The sequence below is a fragment of the Notolepis coatsorum genome (genome assembly GCF_963971535.1).
Source record: "Notolepis coatsorum genome assembly, chromosome: 19".
Lineage (NCBI taxonomy): Eukaryota > Metazoa > Chordata > Actinopteri > Aulopiformes > Paralepididae > Notolepis > Notolepis coatsorum.
The window spans coordinates 84,901,629-84,916,230 of NC_140183.1; the positions used below are offsets into that span (position 1 = coordinate 84,901,629).

The window sequence follows — 14,602 nt, forward strand, 5'->3', positions numbered from 1 at the left end:
TGCTGTTTCATTTACAGGGTCTGTTCCACTCTCCAGCTGCACTAAGGATGAGAGAGACAACAGCACTCCTATAGGATAACAATGTGCATTCTCTCACACAACCAAGGAGGATAAAACCTTCAACCCAGAAACTGTAACCCCCCCCCCCCCAAGTGATCTGTGTTCACTGAGTGGTGGGAAATCTGGTTCTAGTCTTATTTGTTATCTTCAACGGTATAGTTACAACAAGAAGGATCAACATAACATCACAGGTGTGAGGAACATGAGGACCTCTCTACCTCTACACCTTCCCGGCTCCTCCCTCCCTGCCCTCCTTCTCTCTATATCATCGCTCCTCCTCTACCCTGTGTCTACCAGTGCCATACCGGGGTCCGACTACGACTACGGAGCCCACCCACGTTTCGTGTGCACACCCATCCCCGCGGATGCCGACCCAGCCTGCTTTCCCCCCGGAGGGCCGGGTGTGGGGGGGTCAGGGCCCGGCGGGCCAGGGCACCACGGCCCACCAGGGGTGCCTCCTAAAAACGGCTGGTGGGGGATGACGGAGGAGGCCAAAGCCACCATTCTCCATCTAAGGGAGAGCCTGGTCCAGCAGAAGGAGACCATCCTGGACCAGAGGGAGACCATCAGGGAGTTGACCGCCAAGCTCACCCTGTGCGAGGGCTTGGGACGGAGCGTGAGCGTGCACGACGACCACCGCGGCTCGCCCTCCCATCACGGCGGGCTGGTGGGCAGTCACCCCGCTTACCCTGACAACGGGCACTATGGCAACCAACAGGGTCAGATACCGGAATCACCGAACTACCACGGGTCAGACGGAGGTCACAGCAAAATCCCGGGGAAGGATAAATACGCGACACCAGGGGACGTGACATCATCGCCGGAGCAGACGGAGAGGATGCTGCAGGCGCTGAAGGACAGGCTGGAGAACCTTCAGGTGAGGAGCTAGTGAAGTCTGTTGAACTGAGAGGGGGGAATAAAAAAGAGAAAAGAGAGAATGCTACAGAAAAGGAAAGAAAAAGATAATGAGTTAACAAAGGGTACAATATAACTGAAACATGACAGGTCTACACAGTATGTCCATGAATGGCTTTTCCTTCAGTTGATGTAGCCATGCTGGTGTCAGAGCACTGTTTGATCAAATAAACACAGCAGCTGGAGCCCAAAAGCACAGCACCCAAGACATATTCATGACGTATTACCTCATGTTAGGTATACTCCTGCCAAGGCCCTTCATCAAGGTACTGGCATTACAATTGGAGTTGGGTGACACACTGTGTGGCCTACTGCTCAAATCAAATCAAATTTATTTGTAAAGCCCGCAATCACAGTTAATGTCCCCATGGGCCGGACAAGTCTTCTTTAAACACAGAAGAAACATAATAAATCAAGAACAAAAAACCCACCATGAAATCCAAAATAAATGTTAAATACCGGTAAAGAAATGCAACACTCCCAGACATACCACAGCGAAGGTAAGGAAAAACTCACTAAAAACCTGGCAATAGGAAAAAAGCACCACACGCAATGTGGAGGAGAAAAACCTTAGAAAGGCCGTTCAAGGGATGTCGGTGATAGTAGTGTTGCTATGGATGATCGATGGGTGGAGAATAAAACAGGCGAAATAGTTGGTATGTATGTACATATACATGTAATAAAACACAAATATGTACATGCAATAGCAACTGGGGTGCATAAGAAATTATTTTCAAGATTTAAATAGAATAGAGCTCAAATCAACAAAAGAGAAAGCATAGGGAAACAAGCGCTAGTATGAAAATAGGATAAAGGCTAAATGTGAAGGCTCGGAGCTCAAAGTATCAGTCATATTCCGTTTGCACATGAGTATGTATTCCGTTCTGACCCATTGGTCCTAAAACAATTCTCCAAAAGGATTGTTAATGACTTCTTCTCTTCTTCTTACTGTACTGTAGGCAAGAGCATAGATATATATATAAAGACTAGATGACTCACCCGCGCGGCTGGCCAACGGAGACCGACGTTGCCACAATGTTGCCCACTCATAACATGAATGTCTATAGTGCATGTACTATTGAAATAACCATAGCTTGCTCAATTTTCAACCGTTTGGTTTGTTAAAAACGTCAGAGATTGATTGATTGAATTGCAGAATGGGTACAATACAGTACAGCTCAATACACACAATTGTTAAGGGGATGCAGACCAGAGAAAGACTTTCGTCTTGTTTACATCAGGGTCCCCCATTTTCAATTCATCAGGACATATATGACATACATGACATACAGATATACAGTACTGCTACATCTATACATTTATGACATACCAGATTTGCAAATACAGTACTGTTTGTGATACAAAAAGAGTCCAGAAAAGAGTATATACATTTGACGTAGAAACTGTACATTGGGGGGGGGTTGGGTAGGTGGGGTGGGTGGGGGCTGTATATTGGAGGTGGTTGGGTGGGGGGGTTGGGCAGGAGGGGTGTGGGGGGAACACTGTACAACTGTACAAGCAAAACTGTACATTGGAATATTGACAACCATACTTGGTAATTTACTGTACATTGTTGGGGGTTGTGTTCGGACATTTACATGGGCCAGTTTCGAATTGCAGTCTCCCGTAGGTGTTCTTTGAGAGTGTTTTTCAAAGTGGGTAGTGATTCACATTCCTTTACAGCTTTGGGTAGGGTGTTCCACATTGATGTGGCATAATTGATGTGGCATAATTGCATAACTACGAGATGTAGTTATCATACTGCATACTTATAATGGACTTTCATATGAAAATAAATAAAAATTCTTCCAAGCAACAATCATAGCCACGTTAATAACGTTTGTAATAAACCAAACCGTTTGTAAATCAGTCAAGATTTCAGCGAGTTAAGAGTATTTTTGTTTGTGCAGATCACTCACCTTAGGCTACGTGTCCACTCAAAGGCTTTTTTTCAGGCGGACCGCTTTGAAAAAAGAAAAAAAAAAGCTTCGAACGTTTTTCTGGGTCTCCCCAGAGCTCGCGCCAGCCGCTGCTCCGCCCCTTCCTCGATGAGTCACATTGATGAGCGCGCTCCTTTCCAAAATTTGAATGAGCAGTAGTTAACTGTAGCAAGATGGCCGCCGGTGAACTACGCGGGAGACTCCGCCTTGCGTCATCAAGTCTTTATATATATCTATGGGCAAGAGAGACACTTGGTCTCTAGGTCCCCTTCCTGTTTCTGGCAGGTTGACAGGATATGGGGCAGTAGCACAAAACGGGAGCGGACATGATGTCACTGCCTGAGCTGGTGGGCCCAGGGATATAGAGCACAAGGTTAATGGGTCCAGTAACTTGTGTTAAATGGATTTGGCACAATTTATGGTGGACTTCGACCGGGTCTAGCTTTCTGTTCATACATCGTTTCCGCCAAATATATCACTCTGCGTATTTAATTAAATACATCAACCTATTTACCCATTCATCTATTATTAACCTTAATCTCTATTCATCTCTCCCGGCTCTCGGGACTGTGAGAAGAGACAGGTGCCAGGGGGGGGGGGGGGGGGGGGGGGTCCAGGTCTGAGATCAGTGTCGATTATGGTGATCTTCACCGATGGCTGGTAACCAGGGCAGGATTACCTGGAGGGAAGAGACAGACAGACAGACAGACAGACAGACAGACAGACAGACAGACAGACAGAGGCAGATACAGGAAGACACATACAGTACATGAATAAATGGGCAAGAAGCAGATACAATAAGGTGGGTTTTACCACATAGTCTTGCCCCCGAGAGGAAAGATGAATAGTTCCATAATAAAGTAGGGAACGTATAATATCATGATGTTGTCATCCGTCTCGTTGGTTCAGCAGAAGAGGAACACATCCACCACCTACTCCAGCACTCTGAAGGAGCTGCTTCAGAGGAAGATCGACACTCTGGAGCAACAGCTGCATCACACCGCCGCCCTCAGCAGCCCCGGTCCCCGTGACCACGACGACAGCGGTCCCCATGACGACGACGACGACGACGACGACGATGCTGACGACGACGATGACCACCATGATGACGATAGTGACGACAGACACCCAAATGACCATGATGATCACCGTGACAACGGACACGACGACGGCCACCATGACGACAGGAACCGTAGTGACCATCACGACGACAGCCGCCATGACAGTGACGGCCACGATAATGGCGGTGACCATGGCGACGGTGACCATGGCGACAATCACCATGACAACAATAACGAAGCAGATAGCCATGGTTACCTTCCACGTGCAGGATACCTGACTTCAGGGCTGCACGCCAGCACCAAGCTGGAGTCGATGCTGAATCAGCTGCACCTCACAGGTACACAGGCAGTCTACTCTCTAGTCTACACTGATCTGCTGCTACTAGTGCACACAGGCAGTCTACTCTCTAGTCTACACCGATCTGCTGCTACTAGTGCACACAGGCAGTCTACTCTCCAGTCTACACTGATCTGCTGCTACTAGTGCACACAGGCAGTCTACTCTCTAGTCTACACTGATCTGCTGCTACTAGTGCACACAGGCAGTCTACTCTCTAGTCTACACCGATCTGCTGCTACTAGTGCACACAGGCAGTCTACTCTCTAGTCTACACCGATCTGCTGCTACTAGTGCACACAGGCAGTCTACTCTCTAGTCTACACTGATCTGCTGCTACTAGTGCACACAGGCAGTCTACTCTCTAGTCTACACCGATCTGCTGCTACTAGTGCACACAGGCAGTCTACTCTCCAGTCTACACCGATCTGCTGCTACTAGTGCACACAGGCAGTCTACTCTCTAGTCTACACTGATCTGCTGCTACTAGTGCACACAGGCAGTCTACTCTCTAGTCTACACTGATCTGCTGCTACTAGTGCACACAGGCAGTCTACTCTCCAGTCTACACTGATCTGCTGCTACTAGTGCACACAGGCAGTCTACTCTCTAGTCTACACCGATCTGCTGCTACTAGTGCACACAGGCAGTCTACTCTCTAGTCTACACCGATCTGCTGCTACTAGTGCACACAGGCAGTCTACTCTCTAGTCTACACCGATCTGCTGCTACTAGTGCACACAGGCAGTCTACTCTCTAGTCTACACTGATCTGCTGCTACTAGTGCACACAGGCAGTCTACTCTCTAGTCTACACTGATCTGCTGCTACTAGTGCACACAGGCAGTCTACTCTCTAGTCTACACTGATCTGCTGCTACTAGTGCACACAGGCAGTCTACTCTCTAGTCTACACCGATCTGCTGCTACTAGTGCACACAGGCAGTCTACTCTCTAGTCTACACCGATCTGCTGCTACTAGTGCACACAGGCAGTCTACTCTCTAGTCTACACTGATCTGCTGCTACTAGTGCACACAGGCAGTCTACTCTCCAGTCTACACTGATCTGCTGCTACTAGTGCACACAGGCAGTCTACTCTCTAGTCTACACAGATCTGCTGCTACTAGTGCACACAGGCAGTCTACTCTCTAGTCTACACCGATCTGCTGCTACTAGTGCACACAGGCAGTCTACTCTCTAGTCTACACTGATCTGCTGCTACTAGTGCACACAGGCAGTCTACTCTCTAGTCTACACTGATCTGCTGCTACTAGTGCACACAGGCAGTCTACTCTCTAGTCTACACTGATCTGCTGCTACTAGTGCACACAGGCAGTCTACTCTCTAGTCTACACTGATCTGCTGCTACTAGTGCACACAGGCAGTCTACTCTCTAGTCTACACCGATCTGCTGCTACTAGTGCACACAGGCAGTCTACTCTCTAGTCTACACTGATCTGCTGCTACTAGTGCACACAGGCAGTCTACTCTCTAGTCTACACTGATCTGCTGCTACTAGTGCACACAGGCAGTCTACTCTCTAGTCTACACTGATCTGCTGCTACTAGTGCACACAGGCAGTCTACTCTCTAGTCTACACCGATCTGCTGCTACTAGTGCACACAGGCAGTCTACTCCAGTCCAGTGGTTCCCAAAGTCGGGGTCGCGACCCAAAGGTGGGCCGCGAGATGATTTAAAAAAAGAAAAAAAAAAGAAAAAAAATGTTTATGTCAGGTCACTGAACTTAGAAGCAGGCCAGACAGTGTTTCTAGTTGTATTCTAAAATGTGACTATATGGTTTTATATTAACTTAATAAATAAACAAAAACGAAAAATCTACTTATTTCAACGAACATTTCAAACTAAATAACAGATTATGCACATAAAACGCTGAAAACAACCGAAGCAACAATAGTATTTTAATGAGGCTATTATTATTATCATTATTATTTTGCAACAAGTTAGCCCTCTCATAAATAGCACATATAAATGAATAACTAAATTGAACTAACTTAATAGGATTGAAGTGATATTTGGCTAAAAAAATCGGTCGCCTGGCAAAAAAAAGAAAATAAAAAAAAAAGCCTGCCGATGTGCATTGGGCCGCGGCTCTCTGACGCCTTATTTTCTGGGTCCCGGCCTGAAAAGTTTGGGAACCCCTGCTCTAGTCTACACTGATCTGCTGCTACAGTCACACTAGTGCACACAGGCACTGATAGTAAGTGATCATGAGGTGCTGAATATCCTATTCAAAACTGAAATTATGACATTGCCCTTTTTAACAGGTTCCCGCAGGAAGAAACTGAAGAAGAGTCCCGATGCCTTCCAGATCGGCTTCCCCATGAGAACAAACTACATGTATGGGAAGGTGAAGAGGACTCTGCTTCATGAGATCTTTGCCTTGACCCTGTGTATGTGGATCAAAGGAGGTGCAGGGGCTGGCCTGGGGACACCTTTCTCCTACTCTGTGCCTGGACAGGCCAATGAACTGGTGCTCATCGAGTGGGGGAACAACCCTGTGGAGCTCTTGATAGATGACAAGGTAAGCGAGAGAAAGCTTAACATACAGCGTAGAGCTGCTGTAGTGTTTGATTAAGCCCCGACTGACGGTGGTTGTGACTGAGCTCTAAGACTCTCCCTCCACCTGCCGTCTAAGCTGCTTCCACACCTTCCATGTGTCACGTCATTAAGAGGGATGGGTTTATAATAGGGGTGAGTGGTACAGTAGAACCACTGAGCTACTTCCTAAGTAAGGGGCAACAGTGGCTCGGGGAGGTAGAGCAGTCGTCTGGTAATCCAGAGGTTCCCGGTTCGATTCTCGAAGTGTCCTTGAGCAAGACACTTAACCCCTAATTGGTCCCGATGAGCACGTTGGCACCTTGCATGGTCGCCTCCGCCGTCGGTGTGTGAATGTGTGAGTGAATGGGTAAAATGTGAGGAACAAATTGTAAAGCGCTTTGGATAAAAGTGCTATACAAATGCAGCCATTTACCATTTAAGTGTATGTCCACTATATTGGCCAGCATGCCACATTCAGTCTCTGGCTGATGGGTGAGATGAATGAGCAGCAGCAGGTAGAGAGTAGACATACTGAGTTTATAACTTCTCAGATGAAATGTGCCAGTAGGGGCTGTCCTTGACTGAAGTTCTTAATTGACCAATACTCCTAGTATTTTTGTTTATTTGGATCTCTTTTAGCTTGAAGACTGGTCTTCCAGGAGTCCATATATTCTGTTGACTGATCTGTAAAAGTGCATTTTCTGCATCGACCTTCTGCAAATGAATCCAACAATCCTGCTGAATTACCTCTTTGGGTTCATTAAAAGACAAAAGCAGATGTTTGAGATTGTGATGCTAGATGAGTGGTTATTATTTTACAGGAAATAATTCATTCAGAAGGAAAAACAAACAACAAACAAAAATCGAAATCAACTAAAAGAAAAGTGAACTAAAAAAGTCTTATTCGACACAACCCTAAGGACTGACTAGTCCACCAAGAGTGGATCTAATGGGGGACTGTATTCAGTATGGCTGCTCCCATTGATGATGTCCCTCAGTTATCCTAATCTACCCAGCATTTAACACATCCTCTTTTGCTGTTACTGTAGTTAGTGTTAGCGTCAACATTAGCTACCAAAAATTTGAGCTAACGTCAGCTTACATATTGCAGCTAACGTTAACTACTGTACTAGTGTTGGCTGTAACATTTGGTAGCTGACATAGCAGCTCTAATGTTTGGTAGCAATGGTTAACGCTAGATGCTTTGCATTGTGGGATAGATAGACACATTTGTATGGCTTCAACCATGGGGGCAGGGCAGCCATGCTTAGTGCAGTCTCTAATGTCAGTATGTACAGAGAATCAGAGATATACAGTAAGTTTACACTTAGTACTGTACACTTACTGTATATTTTTGGCTCTATATTTTAGAATGTATATCCCGAGGCGGCTGGGTGGTGCAGCGGACTAAGCGCTCGTCACAAACGCGAGAGACACTGGTATCGAATCCGGCTGTCAGCGTTGCCTCCGGCTTGGCCGGCCGTCATACTGGCTCAATTGGCAGAGTCAGCGGGAGGGAAGCCGGTGGGGTGGTATTCTGGTCGTTGTAAACAGCGACTCCTACAGGTCGGTCAGGGCGCCTGCACAGCGAGGGAGGGAGATGGCGAGGGTAGTGTGACCTCCCACACGTTACACCTCGCCAATGAGGAAGCATCTGATAGACTTCAGGGCTCCCTAGACCGACCAGTGGGGGGCACATGCGAGCAACGACCAGGAAGGGGAGGGGGGAATTGACATAACGACTAAATTGGGATGGGAGAAAAACACAGAAAAACAGGAGGAGACTACTGCAACACACTGCTCGCTGGCCTCCCGGCCACTGCCACCAAGCCTCTTCAACTCATTCAGAACACAGCGGCCCGCCTGATCTCAAACCTACCGAAGTCGGCCCATGTCACCCCACTTCTTAGGGACCTGCACTGGCTCCCCATTGCTGCACAAATCCGCTTCAAGGCCCTCGACCTAGCATACCGTGCGGCAAAGGGAACTGCTCCCGCCTACCTCCGGTCAATGGTCTCCAACTACACACCCTCAAGACCCCTACGCTCTGCATCTTCTGGCCGCCTCAGACCTACTCCTATCCGAGCTCCGGGAGGGTCATCAAGGAGAAGCTGCCTATTCTCAGTCCTTGCCCCACAATGGTGGAATGAACTACCCACCCGAGTTAGAACAGCCGAAACCCGTCCAATCTTTCGCCGTCGACTAAAGACGCACTTCTTCAACCATTATCTGAAATTAAAAAAAAATTAAAAAAATATATCTAACCCTAACTAACCTTACCGTCATGCACTTGTCCTAATAAACTAACCTACACTGTAGCACTCAACACTTTGATGAACATTGTTACTCAGCTGATAAGAGTTGTGCCCTTCCTGATGACTTGTCGTACAGAACTTGTAAGTCGCTTTGGATAAAAGCGTTGAGCTAAATGACAATGTAAATGTAGGAGAAAAAGTGAAAAAAAAAAAAACAGAATGTATATCCCGAACCATATTTTATTCTTTATTCTTATTAGTGACTTTTGTTTCCGACTACCTACATGTTTACCGTTTACTGTGAGCGATCTGTAGTGCTGAATTTCCCTCTGGATAAATAAAGTATTTCTATTCTATGTATGTTTACCCTGGAAGGAGCCTCACCGTTCTCTCCACCCTGTCTCCTCCAGGCGGTGACGCTGCCCCTGTCTCTGGACGATGGAAAGTGGCACCATGTGTGCGTGTCGTGGTCGACCAGGGACGGGCAGTGGGAGGCCTACCAGGACGGGGTACGGCGGGGGTCTGGGGAGAACCTGTCGTCCTGGCACCCCATCAAACCTGGCGGGGTCTTCATCCTGGGACAGGAACAGGTACAGACGGAGGGAGTTGTCGTCATGCTTAGACTGCTACTAACACACTACTGGGGGCCGACAGTGGCTCAGGAGGTAGAGCAGTCGTCTGGTAATCCGGAGGTTCTCGGTTCGATTCCCACAGTGCGTTGAAGTGTCCTTGAGCAAGACACTTAACCCCTAATTGCTCCCGATGTGCAGGTTGGCACCTTGCATGGTTGCCTCTGCCATCGGTGTGTGAGGGGCCTTTCTCACTGACTACTCGGGGCCGAATCAGCGCCGGGTCGCGCCCAAAAAGGGGTGTGTCTGTCTGAGTGGGAACGCTCACCCCCGTCCCCGCCCCCCGCTGATTCGTCCCCGGGGGCGGTGAACCTGGGACGCTTGAAATAGGTGGTTTCGAGTGCGCGCCGGTGGGAGCGGGGGGCGTGGTGTACAAGCTTGTACCAAAACACGGGAGGCTTCTGTATCAACGTGCTGACACACACAGCGTCGTTACTGTCATGCTTCATGCTTGCTTGAATTTTGGGCAGATAAAAACACACGGCAACAACTGGACAATGTTCAAATGCATTTATTTCTATTAGACCAGTGGTGCCCAACCAGTCAGCCGTGGTCGAACAGGCTAAGCTTAGCGTTTGCCACAATGCTATACTATTATACTGGCATATTCCATTCACGTTAGCATGTAAGCTAACAAAATCAGCGCCGCTTTTGGTGTTCGTTGATGTTAGTTTTGTTTCATCAACAAATGAGAGGCAGAACACAGTGAATGTATCCGTTTTGTTTATTGCACGTTATTTGCTGAAAAATAAGTGCTACAGTGGCTATACTAGACTAGTACTAGGCTAAGCTAACTAGCGTTAGCCCTGGGAAACGCTCAAAAGCGAACTCTACAACACCATCCATTCGTGAGAAAAGGGGGTGGGTTATATTGACAAGGCTTGACAACAGAGGTTCAAATATAACTTCATATTTATTGGTTATTTGTTTTATTTTATATCAGCATCCAGTCTCCACCGTGTCTTCCCGTTTACATTTACAGGTTGAAAAAACCCTCAGCTCAGAACTAGGCAAAATCTGCATATGGCTCGCTGATAAACTATCATTACACATGGGCAAAACAGAGTCCATTCTCTTCGGTTCAAATAACAAACTCAGCAAGACCGACGGCTTCTCAGTTACAGTGGGTGACAATATTGTCACAAGGAAAGAAGATATTACATACCTGGGTTCCATCCTAGAGGCAAATCTTTCCTGTGACAAAATGGCATCCAAATGTAATAAAAAAGGTCAACCAACGAACTAGATTCTTGTACCGGATCTCCTCTCTGGTAAACAAGAATACCCTGAAGACTCTGGCAGGAGCACTCATTCAAGGGTACTACGACTATGCGTGCACCTCATGGTACCAAAGCACCTCAAAGGCGCTAAAAACAAAATTACAAACATCTCAAAACAAACTGGTCAGACTACTACTTGACCTTACTCCTAGAACCCACCTCACCCCTGCCCACTTTGACAACCTAGGATGGCTTAGAGTAGACGACAGAGTACAGCAACTTGCAATGGGCCTGGTCTACAAGATACAATACACGACCAAGGTACCCATGTACATGTCAAAATACTTCCCAAAGGTCAGTGAATACCACGATCACAACACCAGAGGGAGCTCCACAAATCATGTTAAACCCAGATTCGGCTCAAACAAGGGACTAAACACGTTTCGCAATTATGCCACATCAATGTGGAACGCCCTACGCACAGCTGTAAAGGAATGTGAATCGCTACCCACTTTCAAAAACACTCTCAAAAAACACCTACGGGAGACTGCAATTCGAAACTGGCCCCTGTAAATGTCCGAACACAACCCCCTCCAATGTACAGTAAATTACCAAGTATGGTCTTGTCAATATTCCAATGTACAGTTTTGCTTGTACAGTTGTACAGTGTCCCCCACCCACCCCTCCTACCCAACCTCCCCCCCACTCCTACCCAACCACCTCCAATGTACAGTACCCCCCCCCCAATGTACAGTTACTACGTCAAATGTATATACTTTTTTTCTGGACTCTTTTCGTATCACAAACAGTACTGTATTTGCAAATCTGGTATGTCATAAATGTATAGATGTAGCAGTATCTGTATGTCATATATGTGATAAATGTTACGATGAATTGAAAATGGGGGAGGTCTTCAACTTTATTTTGCACAAAATCTCACACGTCCAAAAACTCTAAACAGTTTCCCACACACTCATATTTATAGTTAGACTATTATTGGGTAAATGAGTTTCAATATAGTTTCAATATGGCAATACCAGTCATCGGGGACATTGAATCCTTGTGTTGTGTTAATTACAGCACCATGACATTATGTAAATTAAATAGCAACACCTTGTCTTATAGGGACTGCTACCATTGAGCTGTAATTAACACAACACAAGGATTCAATGTCCCCAATGACATCACCGGTGGCCTAATTCAAACTAATTTACTTGAAATAACTGTCAAACTAAATGAATGTGTGCAAAACAGTTTCGAATTTGTGTACGTGTGTGAGATTATGTACAAAATAAATCAGCAGTTTTAAGTGCCCCTTTAAGAGTAAAATAAGCTCTCTCTCAGAATCAATGTTGAATTGATGCGAGAATCAACCACAGGCCTTTTGACCATGATCTCCTCCCATTATCTACTGGGCTGTATGTAAGTGAAGGCCACAACGTTGAGTAAGTGGACTTTACCCTGCACCTCTTGTCATCTCCAGGACACTCTGGGAGGTCGTTTCGACGCCACGCAGTCTTTCGTGGGAGAGATCTCGGATGTGCAGATGTGGTCGCATGTCCTCAGTGCCAGCGAGGTGTCCAGCTTGGCCTCCTGCAGCAGCCACCTCAGCGGCGACGTCATCGCCTGGTCAGAGACGGAGGTGGAGCTTCACGGAGGTGTAACAAAATATCCCTTCGACCCCTGCCACTGAGGAGGTTGACCCGCGAAGAGCACGAAGGAGTCGTAGACGACATCAATAAAAGGGATACAAACTCGACAAATGTCCCCTTTATGTGACTCCCAGTGGGCCGTCCCTACGGGGGGGGCTTCAGCGTGGAGTGATCCCACCGATGCACCTGCTCCTTGTCCAACTCCAAAAGAATGCCTTCCTTTTAACTCCAGAGACATTTTATGGAATAATAAGCGTGAATTCGCGATATAGCTGCAAACCTTTTTGTGATAGGCCACTCCCATCACCACGCCCCACGCACACACACTCGCATGCACACACAAACACTTGACCTCCATGCCAAATCTCAGCCTCCTAGGATGAAACCTGTGGCTGCTAAGAGAGTTTTGTGGCCCGACCGACTGACCTATAGATATAGAGCAGCTGGTTGCAGCTAAAGCGTGAAATGTGTTTATATTTTTATTTTTATATGGACTTAGTTTTTTTCCCCAATTTAATGTTTTAGTTGAAGCGCACAACATTAAATATGACATATTGTCATACTGTTAATAAGACCGTCACTGTAGCTATTTGTCTATTAATGACATTAGCAGGCCTCGTGTGGGCGCTCTCCTCCACGTGGTGAAGTGGCATCGTTTTGCTCGGTTTGCTAGGTTTGAAGTGGTTAACAAATAGGTTTGGTTATCAAATAGATGCGTGTCGTGAAATAAGATTGTTTTGGGTTCTTTTTTAAAAGGAATTCCATGGAAGATATACAGCTAATTTACCAAAGAAATCATATCCATCACCCTTTTTCCTAATTATTAATATTATTAACTTAGACTTGATTAATTTATTTAATTTCCATTCACTGTTTTACTCTATGAAGGCCTGACTATGACCGTGGTTCGTACGGACATGTTTTACAGACTGCTGGGAAACACTACATGCACCCCTAGTAACATACTGTAGTGTTACCAGATCTACAATTCAATACAAAATACATGTTTAATTTTAAATAACCATTAACCTACCTATACTGTAAGTATATACTTACAACTAATTGTTTATGGAATGTAGGAATTCCTATACTTTTTAAAGTTATTTTCACTACATTAGCTTCATGTACTTGTGTTTGATTGAAAGTGTGTCGTTTACTGTATTGTATTGTGGATTTGAAAAATGTCCCGACTAATCTGGCCTTGACTGCATATTTATACTTGTAAATAAAAACTGAAATAGCTCATTACATTAGCCAGGCTAAAACTTGTACATTGCCATTATTTCTTGTTATTACATGGCGTTTTCACATTCGCCGAAATGCTTGCTTGTGATTGGTCAATAGCCCCCCGACAGCGGTCATTATTTTTCAATAATGACCGCTGTGGGACAATAATGACCGATGTGCGCAGCTGTTCGCAATCAAGCCCACATCAGTGCAGCAAATCAGACACACCTGCCGTGTCTGCACTGACAGCGGAGTGTGTGTAGATTATTTACAGCGGAGCCAGAACAGAGGCTGCCCGCGATAATAATAATCACTTTATTTGGGCTGACAGAGCCACAGAACAACTGCGATTTGTCAAATGAATTAGGTATATTGTTAGTAAGTTAGCCATGTAATAAGCGGGATAATGTATAGCTTTACTCGGTCATTGTCGCAAAATAATTGACCTTCACTGACGTTTAAAACACCTCGCCGAAGTGGCTCGGTATTTTAAACTACGTGTCGGTCAATTATTTTGCGACAATGACCTCGTAGCTATACATTATCCCTTACATATACCAAAAAGGATTTTGAAGGGAATCTGAAGAAATATTTGACACTGTAAATTAACTATTTTTTTAAACTAAGATACAAGTGTTGCTGTGGTTCCTCCACATCTCCATAGGTTTTCTATAGGAATCAGACACAGCTCAGTGAGCAGAGGTCTGACCTCTCTCCTCATCACTGATTGGATTAAGGACTATAATC

General features: G+C 46.0%; 1 protein-coding gene across 1 annotated transcript; it reads left to right on the top strand.

Moving 5' to 3' along the window:
• Positions 1-262: 262 nt before the first annotated feature.
• On the top strand, positions 263-12,669 carry LOC311246600 (neuronal pentraxin-2; the record flags this gene model as incomplete). The annotated part of the gene is made up of 5 exons (XM_084336750.1): positions 263-937; positions 3,828-4,314; positions 6,599-6,855; positions 9,538-9,717; positions 12,460-12,669. The coding sequence occupies 5 exons, from the start codon at positions 263-265 to the stop codon at positions 12,667-12,669; spliced, it is 1,809 nt and encodes a 602-aa protein (XP_084192876.1).
• Positions 12,670-14,602: the final 1,933 nt, after the last annotated feature.